At 40.2% G+C, this 20,801-nt stretch overlaps 1 protein-coding gene across 2 annotated transcripts in view; it reads right to left on the bottom strand.

Moving 5' to 3' along the window:
* WNT7B (Wnt family member 7B) overlaps positions 1-20,801 on the bottom strand; it is a 98,141-nt gene that overhangs the window by 11,381 nt on the left and 65,959 nt on the right. For both annotated transcript variants that reach the window (XM_086610507.1, XM_086610506.1), the window contains exon 3: positions 363-634. In XM_086610507.1, coding sequence (XP_086466633.1) covers positions 363-634 — 272 coding nt within the window. The remainder of the gene's footprint in view (positions 1-362; positions 635-20,801) is intronic.

Here is a 20,801-nt window from a genome sequence, read left to right as displayed (position 1 = left end):
CTGTCCTGTCCCATCACAAACCCCGACATCTCTTGCTAAATTTTTGCAAAGGAGATGAAAAACAAAGATTTATCGTTATGCCAAACAGCTCCAGCAAAGTCCTCTCTGTTATCAGTGGGACTGGAAAGCAGGCTTAGAAAGCAGAAACGTTTGAGGGAGCATCTATAATACAAGGCCAGCTCTGAATTAAAAGAAACAGCAACAAAACGTAAACATTAGATGCCATCAGGTAATTCGATGTGGGTGTGGGATAACAGCAGAGAGAGGGGTAAGTTCTCAGGGAATGCCTCCTGCCACCAAGCCAGCCTCCCCCCCGTCCTCCAGTGCACACGTTTCCCCATCCCTCATCCTTTCTGGAATACCTTTCTTCCAGCCTCATTGTTGTGCAAGTTCATCAGCCTCCGTGCATTCTTTTTGATTTCTCGGGCATCAACAAACCTCCGGGAGAACTCAATGCCGTATCTGATATCCGCAGAGCAGCCTCCCCACTTCCAGCCCTCCTCCTGGTTGTAGTAGCCCTGTTTCTCTCGGTCACAGCCACAATTGCTGAGGTTGCCCTGGCTGCAGGCGGCCGTGACAGCGTGTGCAACCCCGGCAGCAGTAATGGCATAGGTGAACGCAGCTTCCCTGCTTCCTGTGGAGAGAAGCCAAAAGCTGATGGGTTGGCAGCAAGGCAGCACTTACTTAGTAAAGAAAGTACACACATTATCTGCAGCAACGGTGTCAGGCAGAAAGGTGAGGAGGGCATTACTTCTAGTGGGTAATTCTCGTTCTTACAAAATTACATACGTATTTAAAATGCTTGGCTCAGCTGGGACTTATTACCCTAGGATAGTCCCATCTAACCCCCTTCACCAGAGGGGAATTATTTGACAATGAGGTGAGGCAACACCATTTGGTCTTACGCTGTCTAGTCAGGTTTGCAAGCTGAACTTTGTCTTCAGATGAACAATAAGCGAGTCACTGGTGGCAGTGCTCGCTGGAAAACGGTGGTTACCTCTAACCATTTGCACTACATGGAAAAATAGAAGTGTTCAGGCAACATAAGAAATACCAGACCCTTTCAGATGTGTGCGAGAGGACTAGGACACAAACGGGGAAGATTATTAATCCGCCTTTATAAATTCTCCAGTAGCACCCATTAGTGACACTGAGTGTAAAGTGTTGCAAGAGAGGCCTGTAGAGAGAAGAGCTAGATAGGTTTTGTTTGCTTTCAAGGTAAAGTAGAGGCTACCCCTTTCCCTCGCTGTCTTCTCTTACATGGTAGTTTTGCTGTAACGACCCTTTTCTACCCCTACTCTGACTCAAAGCTCTGCATTAGCTGCTGTGGCAGCATTATTTCCTCTCCAAAACAAGTGAGATACTGTCGTGGAAGCACAGTCTTGTTTAGAAAAAAGTTTTTTCAGAGAACATTCTTTTTTTTTTTTACTATGATACCACCAGCTGCCAAGGTTCCTCATTCCCAGCTCCGTGTTATAGCTCTTGGTTACGAGTATATGAAGAGAGGAAAATAAACCCCCTTTCTTTTCTAGACGCTGGTTGGCTGAGTCGCCTGTGGGATGCACATAAGCCAGGAGATGGAGAGGCAGAAAGATCGAAAGGGATGCTACAGCCCATTCCTGCTCTCACGTGAGACCGCACTCTGTCAGTGGCTTCATGTAGGGCTGGGTCATGGCCCTTGGTGTTTTGCTGTTCATATTTATAATGTTTCCCTACAAATTCCCTTCTCAGCACTATCATCATTTTCCTCTGTGTGTTTCTCTGGTGATAAACAGACAATCTTGTAGTACCGCAGCCAAAGAATAACTGTAAAGAATTTGCAGAAAGTTGCTGAAATGCTTTAATGACCACACACAGAGCTTTAACATCATTAATGGATTTGGGAAGGAAAAAAAAGAACAGATTTTTCTAGAGGAGAAAAAAAAAAAAAATAAAAAGCTTAGAAGCTATTTTTAATTTTTTATTTTAGGATTCACAGATACCATAACTATTCTGCAATGACCAGTGTACAGTGAGGGGGGGGGGGGGGTTATGTTTTATATTCCTTATTTTCATAGATAGCTTCCTGAAAGGTTACACCGCTGCCGGATATGAGAAAGATCCTACAAGAAACAATCATAAACTGCTTTTTGGCACCATTTGCTTGTTCCTCTAAAGCAATAAAAAAGAAACTTAAGGTAAGAGAAAAATAAAAGGGTGCTGTGTTCTTCAGGTACCAAGGTTAAACTGACTCATGTATTATTTGAGTACATGGCGCAATAGAAGGACTGACTCTGATTCCAGACACAGGAGTGTTTTGTTGGGGTGTACGATGTGTGTAGTCTGGTTCAGTGGTTCCCAAAGCGTGGTCTGCAGAACACTGGTGGTCCAGGAGGCCACGGCAAAGGGTTCACAGCTAATCCGCAGAGCCGTATTAAACACTGTTTTTAATAGTGTTTTCAATTAAAAGTTTGATGATAACGATGCCTGGTGGTCTGCAAGAAATTCTGAGGGTTGATAGCAATCCAAAAAAGTTTGGGAACCTCTGTTCTAGTTCCTATTGTGTTCTCTAAAAACTCATATCGATATTCACGCCTCTCTTCTTCACCCACTAGCTGAAGTCAAAGCCAAGATATGTGTTTTAAAAGGCATCTTGTTGACTTGCACAATTTCTTTCTTCATCTCCTTTCAAAACAATCTATTCTTAATCTATAAATTGAAAGATCAGAAATATGAGATATAATAGAAACTGCATATATAGATACATTTTCCTTCCTCTTCAGAATGAGAGTAGACGAGAGTGCAAAATCAGATCCAGGAAAATTTTTGCATTCGAACACCTTTGAAACACATGTAGAAATGCTTATAAACAAGCAGAAGCATTTTCCTGTCAGGGAGCACAGCAGCTGTGAGCCACAGTTCAGTAGATTTACTCAGAGATTAACCAGCAAGAAATTGCTTACATTTTATTTTTAAGCTCAATGTATTCCACATGTATGCAGAGTAGAAGGTAAGGCGTTTTATCATGGCCACTGTGTCTGTGACCTGTCCGTGAGTTTTCACACAGCGCTTCTCTTGATCAGTTTTGTAAAACTAAAGAATATCTCGTATTTTTCTGCCTTTTGCTCCACCTCGTTCCCATTATACCCCTGATTACGTTCAGGAACAGAGGAAAATATCTTTTCTTCACCCACTTGAGAGCTATAGCAGTGATGGAATTATCTCAAGTCACGGGATAAGATCAAATGGAAACCATATTGACTCTCTGAAGAGATTACTCTTCTCTTTCAATGCAGCTCTCACATAAGAAGGGCTGAGAAATAAACCTGGCTTGAAAATCAGATTCCTTTTGCAAGTTGTCCTGCTAAGAATTAAGTTTTTTTGATTTTACGTGTTTTTAGCTAGAGGATGTTCCAAAACATCTCTTGAACTTCAGTGTAAGCATTACCTCAGCAGTTCTCTAAAGTCCTAGGATCAGTAGAGTCTATCAGAAAATGCTGATGGAGGAGGGAGGGGAACCTCTGTGCTCAAATAATGTGTCTGCTGTACACAAAGCTTTCCATTAGCATGTCATCACTTGGAATCAGTTCTAAGCAAGTCTTTGTTAGACAGCTAGAAATATTTAAGTAATGATTGCTATGATACCTGAGTGGAGAACAATAATCTCATTTTATGGAATTTTCTGAGATTTCAAAAATATTCTTGTTCTACAGCAAAACAGAGACAAGTCTTTCCAGAAATGTTCATGAAATGGAGGAAGGTTATAAATAGCAGAAGATTTGAGATTTGACCCAATTTTGAAGCTAGGTATTTCTTTTTCCAGTGAATAACCTAGTTATTTGGCACTATATATGCTCACTATCTGTGTCTCAGAAGAAAAAATATGACTTTTTAATGTTTTCTGTCACGTAGACCAGAATAATTCTGTTGAGATTTTATTTTGGTGGAAAAGATACTTTTTTGTGCAACCCGTGGATTCATCCATTTCCCTCTTAGAAATGCCTGCTTTAGCATTGAAGATGACAGTTCTGATTTAATTCCCAAAACACAGAATGAATGGTTTCATGAGTAACGTGAATGTTACTCTGTCTGATCTGATAACTGTCTGATCTAATAACCCCAGTAGAAGATCACCACCAGTGCTAATTGAAATGAAGCCTTTTGTCTTTGGTGAAGGTGCTGAAGGTCACTTCTTGCAATCTGCCAGGCCGTGAGAGAAGTCTTGCCTGTGGTCTGCCGGTCTGAGCTGCTGCCATTTGCTTGGGTTCATTTGCATTCTAACTGAGGGCTGTATTTTAAAAGTGCTTTAATACCCAGTAATGCAGGCAGTTGCCACTCAGACAGACAGCTATTGGATGATTGCTTCCTAAAATGAGTGATTTCTGGCAGATAGGGTGAGAGGAGCCTATTTATCCGTTGTTGCAGTCCTGGAACAGCCTATACTTTACTCCTAATTAAGATGTCATCTCTGACTAAGTTTTAGAAGGCTAACCGAGCACTAAACTTAGCATAGTCTGATATGGAAATTATTACAAGTTCCATAATTGCTGTAGTTTACTACACTGTAACATGCATATATTCAACAGCGTATTTTCAGCATGTTAGCACAATCAGCTGAGAATCATGTATGCTAAATACATATTTTGATTATTCAGCTGTGAGCACAGGGTTAAAGATTTAACTGCTTCCTAATTGTTAGCAAGGCATCTATTTTTCTGAGTAACTTAATGAGAATATTGCTATTCAACACATCATTCTGAAATGTCTTATGTCAGCAGCTAGATAGTAAGTCTGCCACTGAATATCAGCTATTACGACTGTAATTTAGCTTCAAATATTAAACTATAGAATATACATTGTTTAGCCAGTAATTTGCTAAACCTTGGATCAACAATGATAGAAAAAGATACTACACGCTGCTGTTAAACAAAACAAATGCCTCATGTACTTACACAAGACACCAGACTGATTATATGACACAATACAATATAGGTCAGTGGTAAGAAGAAATGAACCACGGCAGAAGTTTTATTTTTTTGCAAAACCTATCCTTTACAACAAGTCTTCTTTGGCAAGTAAAAGCTGAGGACATATCGAGTCATGTTTTATGGGCAAAAGACAATGGATACATCCAGATGAGTAAACTTAAAACTCTGACAACAGCACCCTAAGTGGGATTGGATGAAGACTTTTACAGACAAGTTTAGTTCCTTTGTAATTTTGTATTTTATTCCACACACTCATTAGCAATTCTCAAGGAAAATAGTACAAGCTCTTCTCTTTGGATTCAATCCAAGGGCAATACAAGTCAGTGAGAGTTTTCTAACTGTCTGGAGCAGTTCCTTTCTCTATTTGCATTTTCAGTGTAATTAATTAATTTTTTGCTTTATAATCTAAAAGCAGGGATTGATTTAACTTCTCTGTCCCTCTAATTTACTATACCTGGTGCTGCATGTCAGAACTACGGACCACTGAAATCACTTTATACAAGCAGAAAAAAACACCATAGAAAAGCAGGGCTGGCAGGAACCTCAGGAAGGTCTCTCATCCATCCCTCAACCTTAAGGTAGGCTAATAACATGGATGTCGTTCACAGTAGCTTTTTACTTATCCTGTTCTTAAAGATCTTCATTGGTGAGGATTCCACAACCTATTCCACTGCCTCGGGGCCCCTATGGGTACACATTTTACTAATATTAAACTGAAACTCTTTCAGAATGCAAGCCCACCTCTTCTTCCTCTACAGATGCTGAGAGCCGATTGTTCCCGTCTAGCAGCAGCCTTTAAATATTTAAAGACTTCCACCCCTTTCTAGATATGTTCCATCATCAGCCCTTCCAGAGCAGTTTTAGGAGCTCTGATTGTTCTCCCTGCCCTCCCCGGGCTCTCCCAGTGCCCAAGGCCTGCCTTTGCCTTGCGGTGCTGTGCAAGAGATGAGAGAGGGAGCTCCAGCTGAGGCTTTGCCTGCTTGGGGCTAGCACAGAAGGAGCACTTCATATGTCTTGCATGCTACACTCCTGTTTACTCATGCCAGCATGGAGTTTTCACAGCAGCAGGATTTTTTTTGACTCTTACTCAGTTTGCAGTCATCTTCTGTGCAGCTGCTATCACACCAGATGTTTCTCATCTTGCATTTGTGCAGCTGATTATTCCCACGTATAGATCCCCATGTATTTGTCTTTCTGATTTGCCTCCTCTTTCTTTTTTTTTTTCTTTTTTCTTCTTTTCCAGATCATTTCTCCATGATCATTTTCTATTTTGACCCAAACTTCATCCAACTTCCTTGCAGTCCTTCCCAGCCTGACATCATTTGTAAATTCAAAGTGCACTGGTTATTCCCTTGGTCAAGTCAAAAGTGTAATGCTGACTCATACCAGATCCAGCACAGATCAGAAAGGAAACCCAGTTAGTGCATCCTTCCATTTTGATAACTACCCTCCGAGTACAATTTCTAGATAGTAGGTACCCATTTGGTGTTTCCTTAGTTTTCTTATGAGAATGTCACATAAAGCAGTGTCAAAACCTTCATTTAAGTCCAAGATATATGGTATAAACTGCTGCTTCTCTGCCTCTGAGGCCCTGGGTGGCAAAAGAAGGAAATTAGATTGGTTTAACATGATTAGTTCTTGACAGATCCTTGTTGACTATTACTCATCTCCTTATTTTCAGTTATAAGCTTACAAATAGGTTTTTGTTCCCATATTTTTTCACTTACTGAAGTTAAGCTGATTGGTCCTATAATTCTTTTCTTTTTTTTTTCTTTTAGACAGAAGAAATACATTTGTCTTTTCAATTCTTCTTAATTAGAGTTCTCCACAAGTTTTCAGCGCTAATGGCTGTCAGGACTAACGGCTCTAAAATTACTTCATTAAATGTTCTGAGATGAGGGACAGCTAACTGGAAAACATTCAGCCTGGACAAATACTTCCTTCTGACTAAAGTTGAGGTGGTATTTCTCTGATGATTGTATTAGTTCTATAACCATCTGCTCACCATTGACCTTTTTAGTGAAGGCTGATGCAAGAATTGCTTGGCCTGCTTGGCATTATCCTTGGTTTACACTCTCCTCAGGGGTCCACTCCACTGAGTAGTGGACAAGCTTTTTTCTTCATCTTCCACTCACCGACAAAGTGCCAACTGAAAGATTACTGTGTAGCCTGACGTTAAAAAAACAGGTATAGTCATATGTGATCATGAGGTTCCTCTTGTAGCACCTGTGCTCAGAAGTGGTCTTGAATGATGAACCTGGTGCAAATTGAATATCTGTTACTCTGACAGGACTTTCTGGTCAAATCTGATGGAGTCTTCTGATGGTCATGTTGTGTAACGTACTCTTTAGAATATTTATTTGTTTCCCATTTCCTCCCTAAAATCTTTTTTTTTTCTACTACAGTCTAATTAAAGTAGTCTTGTTTAATTTTACTTCATCATGATAGAGCTAGAGCAAGAGTTGTACATGATTTCAGCGCCTTCTTGCTAGATGGCTCATGATGTCTGTTTCCGACTACACTTGGTTGGGACAGAGAACATTGCAGATTTGAAAGCCAAGAATGTGTAGTGCTATGACATAATGGTTTATTTACAGTTTCTTCTCTTATTCAGCATTTTTCATCTCTAGACTCCCACTAAGTTTTTATGATTGGAAGTGCCAGAATTTTGGCCATTCGTCTAGAATCACTCTGTCAACTGGATTGTTTTCTGTTGCTCATGTGGGTTTGTCAAATTTTCTTTTAGAATGAACTGTACATGAGCCAGATTTATTTCACACTTGCTTTTTTGCAGCTCCTTGCTGTCCCTATTTATATACTTTCAGAAGCATGTCTTTTAAAAAGAGCTATTTACTATGCCTCTGCTTTTCACATTTTTTCAAGCATTTTTCCAATTTCATGGTTATTTTCTGAAGGCTTGGTGGTGCTTTCCACAGTGGTTTCTGTAATGAGGCTTCCAACAATTTACAGGGGTTTTTTACTTAATTTACCCCCTAAACATATTCAGTTAACTCCTGGCAACCGTAAACAATAGTCAGCGTTTCTGTTCCAAAGTGAGCATAGTTCTGTTGTGTTTCTGACTGTCTTTTGGCAGCGTGTCCCTTGGTGGAGTTTTCTGGGACAGCTCCTGTGAGGTTAGTAAGTTAGCTGTGATCTTTGAAAGGATGTTTAGAAGTGCCCAGAGAAATATGAAATTTTTTGGCTCTCCCCTGTAAAACTATATTTGTTGCAGCAAATATTTTTTACTAACTCAGCCCTAACAAACAATCTGTATCTCATTCTTACAAAAAATGGGGAAATTAAGTTTTGATCCAAAAGCACAACTGCTTGTTTTTGTCAGAGTTTAATCAGAACATGGTGCTAAGCACTCATTTAAAGAATGCACAAGAGCATGGCTTGAGAAATACACAGTGCACAAAGCATGAGGAGGTAGTTCCCAGATACACTGTACCATTGAGAAAAGCCTGTACAGTGTCACAGCTGGCTGTGTTTTCACAATGCTACTGCTAATACTGTCAAAGTAGTATGTGGGAAGCAATAGCTGGAGCAGAGAGATCGTCTCCTGCCTGTGTTCTTCTCTGGACCTACTGACATCCCATTGTGGGACTTAATGATTCCCTGCTGAATGTTTGGTGCTTTTTCTTTTCAATGATGACTAGTGGTTTGATATATCGTAATATGTGAAAGCTCAGCTGGAGACGTCTTGCAGTGTACTGTGGTTTTAAAAAGTTCTTTGCACTCCTTGTCGGAAAGCTTGGGCTCCTGAAGGCATCTCAGAGAAACTGGGTCCTAAAGTATGCTAACATCCTTAAATTAAATGGGGCTATGAGGAACCAGATGTTGTTATAATAATTCGATCACCTCAATCTATTCATGATAATATTTCTTATGTGTAGGATTTGCCAATGCGTTATGGTATCTTTTTTTAAGGACATTTCACAGGGAGAAATAAAAAAGAAAAAAAAAAACATTTAAGAAAAACCAAAGGGAATCTATAGCTGTGTGGGCATATATTGTTCTTGGGTTTTGGGGCTTGCTCTTAATCTTGTTCTTGCACTGCAGTATGGCCTGTTAAGGATTTCTGAAATACCTGTGTGATGCTCAGCAAGCGAAATGTCCACTTTTATTTAAGAAATAGATGCTTGCCACATCATCAAACAAAAACCCCAAAAACAACACAGCAGAAAACAAATCTCCACTCTGAACCTTCCAGGGAAATGGAGGACAGTACTACCATATTTTTAAAGTAGATTTGTTTTCAGGTCAATTTCATGCTCAATTTAGTAGGATACAACACCAGTATAGGTTGCTACCAAATTAGTCACTGAGATTTTCATGTGCATGGATTTTATACGCTTGAGCCTTTAGTGAGTGAATCGGTTCAGAACGGATATTCTCCTTGGATGTCAATAGCGGATCCTTCCAACCTAAATTGTTCTGTGATTCTGTGATTATATTTGACTTTGCTATGGTCACAATTTCACAAATACTCTGTCATCCTTACTATCATGCTCATGAATATTAAGAAGTCATTGCCTTGCAGAATCAGACCTTCTCAGTGGACTCTCTGCTGGGTCAGTATTTTAATTAACTCATTTCAATCATTTCAGTGGCCTGACATAAATATACTGTGTTGAAGATCATCTCTTTAAAAATAAATCTACACTGCCATTTGCATGAAGTCATCTTTTCCTGTATTATCTTATGTCACTTCTAACCTAGATAATAAATCCCTGAGGGCAGTGGTCATGTCTTTATTCTTTTGTAAATCACTGCACACACCTGTGCTTTGCTGTAAAAACATGTTAAATAATAACGCCTTTCAAAGGGTTCATTGAATTATGAGTAGTTGTAAGCACTGAACTCCTATACCTGGGCATGCCAGAGTATCTGAGGGTGGGTGTCTCTGGGTGTGAATGCCTGTATATGTTGCAGATGAAATTTCAGCTCTTGCTTCAGAAATTCTTGAGGCGGTTTAGTTAAATCGTGACTGTTACCTCAATATATTTTGCAGAGTCTATTAATGGGCCAGTACCACTTTGCCACAATTATTTAATTACAGATATACTAAGTGATACCCAACTGAAATCGGTGTTAGATGTAAATCTGTTTATGCAAGAGGTAGTCCTTGCCTTAAGAAGCTGCATCTTTCAGCTGGAGAGGGCAACAGAAGAGAGGTACTTTTACCTCTCTTTCACAGGGGCACAAGGAGGTTAAGGCATATATCCGTACAGCAGAAGGACCTGTAAAAGAACAAGCTGTCCTCTTGTTGGGCTGTTTTTGTGGGAAGGCCACAGAGGAATTTAGCTGTAGACTTCTCAACCAACAACTGAAACACAAATTCAGGGAGGATGTCCATGCAGCTGCATGATGGGACAGGAGAGCTCCAAGAAAGAAGCAGCAGCTCCTGGGACTGCGACTTCTCTGCTCTGCTCTTCCACATACTGTTCTAGCATAATATTGAACTGGTCATCTACCATCAGAACCATAAAGGGATTTGGACACAGCAATGCTCAGCATCACCATGCCTGCCAGAGAAGTACCTGGCACTTAGATTCCACTCCTAACATTCTGAACTCACACTTCCTCATATGCCATGCCTGCATAGCATTAGATCTACATTCTTTCTTTACTTTTAATTTGAAAAAATAACTAATTCAAGTGTCTTGCCAAAATTTTTGCTGAGTTTACATTTCCTTCTGTTTCAGATAGATGCTAAATGTTTTCATGTGCCCATTTGCAGTTGATGACATTTCTTGACTACTAGTAAGACTTACGCAACTTTAACCAGAATCTTAAAAGCTGTCATCTTCTATTTGTCAGCATAGACTTTTTTCTCTTACTTGCTTCTTATGTTAGCCAACACAATTGTTTGAGATATATATGTGTATTAATCTAGAAACCCCCTTTTGGAAGCACATACAAAGCAAAAGCAGTAGCAAGCGAGCCTAGCCCAAGATATTTTGCAGGTGTGAGGTACCGTTTTCAGATTAGATGCCAATTTTTTACAGTATATGAAATTCATTACAGTATATGAAATTCATTACATCTATAGGGCAAGAGCTAAATCTGCAAAGGGATGTTGCTCTAAAGCCTGTCTCTTAAATATTCTTCCAGCTGGTATTTTCCATGTGGCCGGAATAGGAATCCAGCCTTACCAAGCACTGAGAGAGTCAGACACCAAAAAAGCAAGACTTCCAGAGCTATCAAGCTGCATAAGGAAGCCCTAAAACTGGAAGTAGAGAACACAAAAAAAAGAGAGTCTAAACTTATCCCATCAGAGAGTAAAGCCAGATTTCCCTGCACAGTGAGCCTTTCCAACTATGCTGGCAGCAGTCATCTAAGTGTAATTGCTGAGACTATATGGTGGTTTTAGAAAAGGAGATCCCACCCTTAAAATATTCCACTATCAGTCCCTTATCCTGTTTTATATTCTGGGGAAAAAAGACTTCATTGCATTAAAAGCCAGAAGATGACTTTGTTGGTTTCATTGATTAGGATAAAGATATTCTACTGAACATAATATAACTTTTTCTAATATATTTTTATAGGTTTTTTTCCAAAGTATCATTTAATTTGATTCTATCAAGTATAGAATTAGGATGATTTTATATAAAATAAAGTACTAACTCTACTTAGTCATGACATTTGTAAAATAAGGTTTATGCAGTTCATCAGTATCTTTTATTTAACTGAATTACATACACTAGGCATCTAATTGGTCTAGACATGATCTAATAAATAAATATTTATTTAAATTATTTGTCAGATTTTCAGTCTAAATCCAGAGAAATATCATAAAATGGCATAACCATCCATCGCATTGTAGCTTTCACTGCAACAGCAATACAAGAGGAGAGTTATATCAAATAAGTATGAAATAATGACATCTAGAAATACCTTGATCTACATACCCTTTTTTGGTAATAGCAATGAATATGGAGAAAGTACTGCCCAACCTCAGAAACAGTGACAGCCAGGCTGAGAGCTCTGAAAAGCTCATTTCAGATGACTGGTCATGGAGAAAGAGCTCATGTGTGCCTGGGATAGCACTTTCCAGGCACAGGAATTGTTATGCTTTGATCTTGTCCAGTGACTGTTCTTCAAGGTGGCCTCAAGATATTCTTCGAAACTGTATAGACATAGACAAAAGACTATTTCCTATGCTTGACAAAAAAAAAGGAAAAATAATTTGTGTCAAATAGTGTACCAGAATGTTGCCTTTTTCTGTAAAATTCTGCAGAGGGATGTAGCAGAGAAGTTCTCGTTGCGTTTGCTGGGAATTGCTGTTGGATCGTCTCCTGGAGGGTAATTCTGCATATTGTTCATTAAGGTTGTCCTACAAATCCGTTGCTCACATAAATTTCTGGCGTGGTTTCTGATGCCTGGCAGGACACCTTAGAGGACCAACTTAATATGTCCAATTTCACAAGCAAACATGTAATATGAGCACTATCACTGGTGGCTCACCACTCATCCTTTAAGTGAGAGGGTTTTAATGTGTTTCTCTGGTGCCTTCTTGGCAAGGTAGGGTTTGACAGGTAAGATGCAGGGAGTCTTAATGTGACTGTTTAGGATGTTACCACTCCCTTAGTATCTCCCATGGTAGCAGAAGGACCATGCGTTATTGGCTTTAGCTTACAGTCCAGCCCAAACCAGCCTTTCCTTGGTGGCTGCAGCGCAGAGGCTGGGTTTGCTGATCATCAGGCTGATCACAGCCTGTGTTCAGCTCTTCTAATTCTGCTGCAGAGATCACATCTTCCAGGCATAGGGCAAATAGCTGGGCAGTAACCCCGTAAGCCACTGGCGTCCCCTGTCAGAGCTCAGATTTTGTGGAAAGCAAATGAGAACGTTCTAGTGAAAGGGCTGGGTTGAAGGTTGCTTTCGAATTTGCTTAAATATTTTCCAAATGCTCCTGCACTGCTTGTGTGGCTGCATTCACATTTCTTATACATTTGGCTTGCCTTACAGTCATTCTGGGAGGAGAGCTAGGTTCAAGTAATGGTGTCTGCCCTTCTTGGTGTTCAAAGGGTCTTTGCCTGGTAGTCAAGTTTGTAACCCCAGTGAACAAGACACGGCACAGATCACACATATGAAAGAGATTTAAAAGAGTAAAGAGCTCAGAGGGTTTTGGATAAATACACAAAGTCTAGATTCTGGTCCAAACCTCTCTGGTTTGCAAAATGAGTCTGGAAGCATCACAAGAGCAAAGCCTTTTTTTTTTCAGCTCTGGAGTTTCTGGTCCTCACAGGAGTTGGGAATTAACAAGATTCACATAAACAAGAATAATTATGTGAATTTTCTCAGGACTCCTGAAAGATACCGAATCAGTGTTTAATCTGAACCTGTTCAGCTAACCTTACCCGTCAGGTTACTTTATCTAGTAGACTAGTGGTTGTTATTTATTATTTGTGTTGTGCTAAGCTTGTGTTTTGCCAGGTAGTGAGCAAGCTCACCCTAGGATGCTACTCCACACCTGCAAGAGTTTGACAAATGGGTGGATGCTGGCCCTGTGAGTTCAGTTGAAAAAAAAAAAAAATGTTATGAGGGTACAAAGATCAAATTTCTAGCCCACAAAGAGCTTCCATTGGTTTTAAGTACAGTACCCTAGAACTGAAGGATGAGTTTTGAACAAAGATCAGAAGCAAAATCTGTAGATTTTTACCATACTCCAGCTTCAGACCAGGATTCAGGCTTTGTGACCAGGAAAGGGGGGACAAGTGCCTTTTTGCAGTATAAATACAAGAGTATTTAAATAGATTGCTATTAACATCAGTCTTCAAGACACTGCTTATGTAAAAGAACTTTAAAAAAACACTAGCAAGTGCCTCTACTACAAATCCCCCATTAAAACAAGATGTGGGTCTCATTAAATAATCTTTTCAGCCCCTCTCTTTGTAGCAGCCTTTTTCCAGATTGAACTTTGAAGCTGACCCCTGTCTTTGTGATGGGCCAAACCAAAAGCCAGATCTGAACACCACTGAACTCTGGGAAAGTTCAAATCTATCGTTTGTGGTTCAGGTTGAGCTCTAATTAAAACAGACCAGTTAGAAAGGCAAATGTCCTAAAACCAAAACAAAACAAATGTTTCACGTGAAAAGTCTTGGATTAGGCTATATGGTACCCAGTAGTGTGTTTGTCTATCACATGATGTAATGTTCCTCTGGCTAACACAAACTGACAGCATGCACATGCTGCTATATGAAATACTCATAGAATCATAGAATCATAGAATCATAGAATGGTTAGGGTTGGAAGGAACCTTAAAGATCATCTAGTTCCAACCCCCCAGCCATGGGCAGAGAAATCCTTCACTACACCAGGTTGCCCAAAGCCTCATCTAACCTGTCCTTGAACACTTCCAGGGATGGGGCATCCACAACTTCTCTGGGCAACCTGTTCCAGTGCCTCACCACCCTCAATGTAAAAAAATTCTTCCTTATATGTAGTCAAAATCTGCCCTCTTTCAGTTTGAATCCATTGCCCCTTGTCCTATCACTACACGCCCTTGTAAAAAGTCCCTCTCCAGCTTTCCTGTAGGCTCCCTTTAGGTACTGGAAAGCTGCTATAAGATCCCCCCGGAGCCTTCTCTTCTCCAGGCTGAACAGCTCCAACTCTCTCAGCCTGTCTTCATAGCAGAGGTGCTCCAGCCCTCGGATCATCTTCGTGGCCCTCCTCTGGACTCGCTCCAGTAGCTCCATGTCCTTCTTGTGTTGCGGACTCCAGAGCTGAACGCAGTATTCCAGGTGGGGTCTCATGAGAGCAGAGTAGAGGGGCAGAATCACTTCCCTCAACCTGCTGGCCACACTTCTCTTGATACAGCCCATATATTATATGCATACATATTATATATGTATGCATACATATTATAATATGCATACATATTATATATATATGCATGCATAATATTCCTCGCATACACTTGGAATTTAACTTTGAGCAGGACACAATAGTCACGGAAATACTTCATGCTACGTAAAACCTATCACCAGTCTTACTGCCACTCAGATTTGAGGGAAGTCTGCCGCCTTTCAAACTTTCCATGCCTATCCCTAGTAGCACAGTAGCCCACGGTCTTTTAAAAATCAGTGTCTTGCCTTCTTTGAGGGAAGCTTATGCCTCATTATGTCAGCAGAATGTGGAATATTGCCACTGATCCCTGAAAACAAACAAGAAAGTGGTGCTGCAGAAACTTCAGTTGTGTAAGAGGGCAGGGAAATCCCAGCTAACTCTCCCGCCAAGAGCTTCTGTTTGTGCTGTAGTTAATACTACAGTGTCTGTAATAAAGCAACGTGGTTGATCAATAGGTGAGGGAAAAGCAAACAAAAGGGATGAGAACTTGGTTTCAGCATTACTGAACTGACGAAGTAAAAGAAAATGGGAGACAGCAAGAAAAAGAGAAAGGGAAGGAGGGGAAAAGTGTTCCAGCCCCATCGCTCGTGTCAGGATGTCGCTGTGCACCAGTGGCTGGAAAAAGGGGGGCCTTGGACAGGAAGATTTACTCAAAGAATCACGGCGCACATACAGCGAGCGTACAGTAAGTAACCAGCAGCTTCTCTCCCTGTGGGCTTCATTCTCTCTTTTATGTCACATGTAAGTACTGAACACGTAAGTGTTTCCTCTTTGTGAAATTTGTCTTTGGGATCTTCATAGACAACTACCTATAGTTTCCAAAATTCCTTCTTATGCAAACTCAGCTAATAATCTCACCAGGCCTATTCTACTGAGATTTTTCAGTATGGTCTTTTTTCAGGCTTGGACTCAGTTTCTAGAAATGAAATCCCTGCACCACGTTTCTGTCCTTTGCTTCCTGTTTGGATAAAAAGACTTCAACAGCAATCATTTTTGATTGATGATCCCAGAGTGTTTCACAAATGTTTAAGGGGAGGTTAGTCCACATTAATTAAGCCTTTCAATTCCCCACTGAAATTAGTCATCTTTAGTCTCCAGACCACGAGATATGAAGTGACTTGTCCAAGGTCACAAGAGAAGTATATGGCACAGCAGGGAACAGAGTTCAAGTCCATTATCTCCTGTTCCGTGCTTTAACCATAAAATGATAGTTTTCAATTGAACTAGGAGCCGCAGGGGGTGTGAAAAATGATAGGAACCGTATGGAGCTTCTTGAGGTGATGCCTTCCTCTTGGCTTGGACAAAGAGAATGAAAAATTATTTTATCCATTCTGAAGGAGTACTTCTCAGGTTAAAGAATATTCAAATGTTTTTACTTTTTGCTCAGAGGAAATTCTCAGTTTAGGCATTTCTTTATTGGTAAGGTTGTAATAAAAAGGACAACCTTTCTAATGAATCGTTCTCAAGTAAGATAATTAATTCTATTTACGGCATCCTTTAAAACATACCAAAACAATAGGAAGCAGTAAAAGATGGACCTATGCAACGGAATAAGAGACTCACAGTATTTTCTTCTGCATCAGTTTTGTAATGTTCGTGAAAAAGGATTGCCAGGAACCTAGGTATCACTTTAGAATTTTCTTTAAAGCAGGAAGTAGAGTAGAATGGGAAGAGAGACCTACTCATATCCTACACATGATGATGTATTGATTTAGAGCATATCTAGTTAAAAGAATCGCATGGTCTCGTGACATTGTGAGAAGTATGACAGAAAATGTATGCTTATTGACTTGTGCCAATCTTTCTCTGAGTATGGAGTATCACAAGTGCTTAGGAATGAGAAGCAGTTAGAGAACAAAAGCCCACTTCACTGTTTAGGAAGATTCACCACCTTTGCTATACAGTTAATAAAATGTCCCATGTGTTTTCGCCTGGGATACTAGCATTGGCAGTTTTCCAAAATACAGCCTTATACATCAAGACTATCCTTCAGAAATGCCCTGACCTCAACCTTCTCCCAGCTACCTACCATTAATAACCAGAACTAGCCCAGCTTAATGAAACAGCAATGTACAGATGCTCTGTACTGACCACTTCTGATGTTGGAGCCTGCTCTTTGCCATTCGCCATCACCAATTTTTCCTGCTCCCAGCCCATCTCTTTTCCTTTCCTTCTCCTTTTACATGCATTCATAGATCTACACTCTTTCCCACTTCCTCATGTCCCCCAGCCAGGCAGTTGAAAGGCTTCCATCGTGGAGATTGAAAACATACTCCATATTAAATGTAACAGAATAGTATGACCAGCAGGTCCATGTTTCAAACACATTCAATTTATATCACAGCTGAGAATAAACAGCAGGGGAAGCAACTTGATGGGTTGCTGGAGGCTGTGGCTACCCTTTCTTGTGGAACATGTCTCTGTCACTTGCTAAATAGGTGCACCATCTGGTGGTAATTTTGGACTCCCACTTGTTCTTAAGTTTCCAAATAGCAGTGGTGGAGTTATGCCTGTGGTTGCAGCATTTTTTTTTTTTGCCAGTATCTGTCTGAAAGTCATCAGCTAAGACAACTTTTGCAGGTACTACTAGTGAATGAGTACCAAGAATAGCTAGGCTTTAAATGAAGGTCATGTTTCCATGTCTGCTGTGTGTGGCAAGCAGGTATATTAAGGAACCACATGGTCTCCTGAGAAATGTACATGGAGAGGAGGAAAAATTTCACAGACAAACCAAAATTAGACATTAACTGACTTAATACCTAGTCAGGGAGTTTACGCTCCCAGGATAGTCAACTGGGACCTCCAGCCAGTCATGCAGTCAAATTAAGATCCAAATCGCCCTCTGGAAGTGCTTCTCTCTCTTCTTTGACCTTACAAGGAATGCAAGCTGACTAGGTTCCTGCCTTAGACATCTCATCCAAATGCCTGGAGCTATGTGGTATGAAAATGGGCCAAAGGAAACAAGTGAGGAAGAGGGTCCCCATTTTTCTGCCTCTATTGTCTGAGTTCAGCAACAGAGACAGAAATCACTGCTACCTCTTATGCCGTTCCCCTCAGAAACTGCAAGGTTGCATTTACCATGTCAGATGCAACATTGTGTGAAGACCTCTTCTAAAAGGATGGGCGAAGGCTGAGCCAGACAGAAAACAATTTGCCACATTGTCATGAAGAAACAAGTCAACAGGTATAAATAAATTGTGATCTATTAATAAACTTTGTTCATTTTAGCAACTTTAATAGAGCTCTTCAGTCTACAGCAGTTCAGTCCATGTCTGTTGAGCTTCTATCTAGAAATAGAAGTGTCTTCTCCCAGTGCACCATTGAGCTTCCTGAGGAGCAGTCTACTTAAAGACTCCTCAGCCATCCAAGCCCACTTTTTACACCAACACTGGTTACATCTTAGCAATTATCTTTCTTTCACAGTCCCAGAAATCATAGGTTGAACTTCTGCAGTGGAGAGAGCATCATAGATTGCAACAGATTATACTTGTGGCTAGAAGTTTCTCCTAGATCCACTTCAATCCTAAGGCCAAATCAGATCAAAACTGGATAGGTGTGACAACTTTTACTAGCTGAAGGACCCATCATATCGTCAGCTCAATCTTGCGTGCTGGCTTTCTCTATGACTTCTGTATTCTGCAAACCACTTGGGCATGCAGTTTAAGTGAAACACTTTCAAACCCTCTTTTACTTTAATATGACTCAAAACAGAGGATTTAAAGTTAAGCACATATTGGGTAAACAGAGCACCACTAAAGTTGTTGGCCAGTTTGAATCCTGAGAGAATGGCTACCTTATCACTACCATGCTAGATTCATTTTTTCAAGCCTCCAAATAATAGATGATATACTCCTCTGGCTTGCTTGCTTGCTTGCTTTCATTTTAATTTGCCTCTTGTATGAGTAACAATAATATTATACTTCACAGTTATGGACATACAATACACCAGTAAGAAATAAACTACAGTCACGGGTTATTTAATCCAATGCTAAAAAAGTCATGCACGATACTCAGGAAGGAAATTTTGTCAATTAGAAAATAAGATATTTGTCAGACGTAATATTTTGGAATATGCCGGTCACTTCATTAGAAAGAGAAATTGCTCGTGACTAGAGGCAAGTCAGCAAACTGCATGGATCAATGAGGTAAGCCCGAATGCTAAAACATTTGTTTGCAAACCAAAATGTACAGATCAACAAACGCTATGTTTTTTGTAATGTTTGTAAATGCCTCTCTGTGCGTTTCAAGCTTTTCAATTTAGAAACAGATGGTTTACCAAACAGAACGTATCCCAAAGAACAGAGGAGGGAAGGGAGGGAGGGATGCTGCTACACATGTAACTCTGAAGTCTAATGTTATGTTTAGCCTGTCCTGCCTGATGTAGAGGTTGAACTAGATGACCAAACCTATCATCTGTAATTCTAGGGAAGAGACTTTGACAACATAGTTAACCGCAGGAGTAAAGCTCAAGGAATCTCCCAAGTCATTAGAACCCTAAGTTATTCCAGGATCACATACTGGCAGGTTAGCTGCCGTCCCACGCTACCTGTCATCTTGCGTAAAGAACTTTCCTTGCAATGGCATGTTTTGGCAGCACCTGCCTGTTTGCAAAGTTTCTCTGTACTTCAAGAATCAAATGTTGCATAGTTGATTTCCATTTAAATAGTTAGGTTTTATTTGAGTCCCTGCTATGGAATTCAGCTCCACTTTGAACTTCTGCTCATACCCAAAAGCCAGGAGCCTTTTTAGTGGCTGTAAAACCCTCGCTTTAGTGAAAGCAGTGGCAAAATTTCTACTGACTGCAATAGGCCCAGAATTTGGCCCCTGTCATTTTGGATTAAGCCCAGCACCATTTTATTTAACTTTAAATATTATTTCCCTTCCTGTTTTAAGCATGCATTACATTGTAAGTCATTGGCCAATAGGACTGGGACACTGGAAGCAACTAATCGCGTTAGCATGCCATGGATCATTTGTAGCCATCCATTTCATTACAAAGTGACATGAAAAAAATGACATTAAAGGAACGTTCCAAGTGAGGCGCTTAGAAGGAAATGCCAAACTTAATGTTGCTATGCAAAGTTAGCCCTGTTGTGTCCAAATTTTGATACAGTATTCAATTAAATAATAGCCTAGAATTTGCATACTATCTTTTCCACGGGACCTCTGGCTCACTCATCCCAAGGCAGACCAGTAAAGTAACATGGAAAATTTTATCCTGAGTAGCTAAAGACAAAGTTAAAAGCAACAGAAAATGAGGATTTTTGTTCTGGCAATGCTGAACAGGAGATAATCAGTTACAGGTCATTACAGACTCTGCCTATAAGGCCACATTGTACAGTACTCTTTTCCACTACAGCTAATTATTTATTAGGATGATCACAGAATGCCTAAAACCATAAGTACCCACTCCTCTCCAAAAAAAATGTTTCTTTTCCACGTGGACACTTAAATGGAGCTACTTCATTTAATTAAAACCAGGTCCATTTAGTTTTGCACCATTGAAACAAAGTATTAAACTGCATCCCCACACCAGTCCCTTGGTTTTCTGAGAACATTAATAGCCTTTTTTTAACCTGAGGTTTAAGGTCACAGGAAGGCAGTGCGTCACGCTACGTGATGTCTCTTATCAAGCTGTGCAGTCTGTTATGGAACCATATAGCTTAGAACGCATACAGAAGCATGAGAGAGCAGAGCTCAGGAGACAGAGAGTCTTGAGTCTCCCCAGTTACAATTCCCTGCATCAATTTACATCAATGCACTTAACCAGTTTAAAATTAAGTGCACTTAGCAAACCAAAATGAAGTTGTTCGAAGTCAGGTATATCAGTGTATTTTAGTTTGAAAATGCCTACAGAAAAACATCTGTTCCAAGAAAATCTTCATTTTTATGTGTAAAAATGGAATGTAACAGAAGTTTTAAAAGTTAGCACTTTCCCCAGGATGGAAATTCCAGATTTCATTCAGGTTAACATCTACCATT

This window comes from Tauraco erythrolophus, chromosome 4 (genome assembly GCF_009769465.1).
Source record: "Tauraco erythrolophus isolate bTauEry1 chromosome 4, bTauEry1.pri, whole genome shotgun sequence".
Classification (NCBI taxonomy): Eukaryota; Metazoa; Chordata; class Aves; order Musophagiformes; family Musophagidae; genus Tauraco; species Tauraco erythrolophus.
Note: the sequence above shows the minus strand (reverse complement) of the source record. Positions and strands in the feature narration are given on the sequence as shown.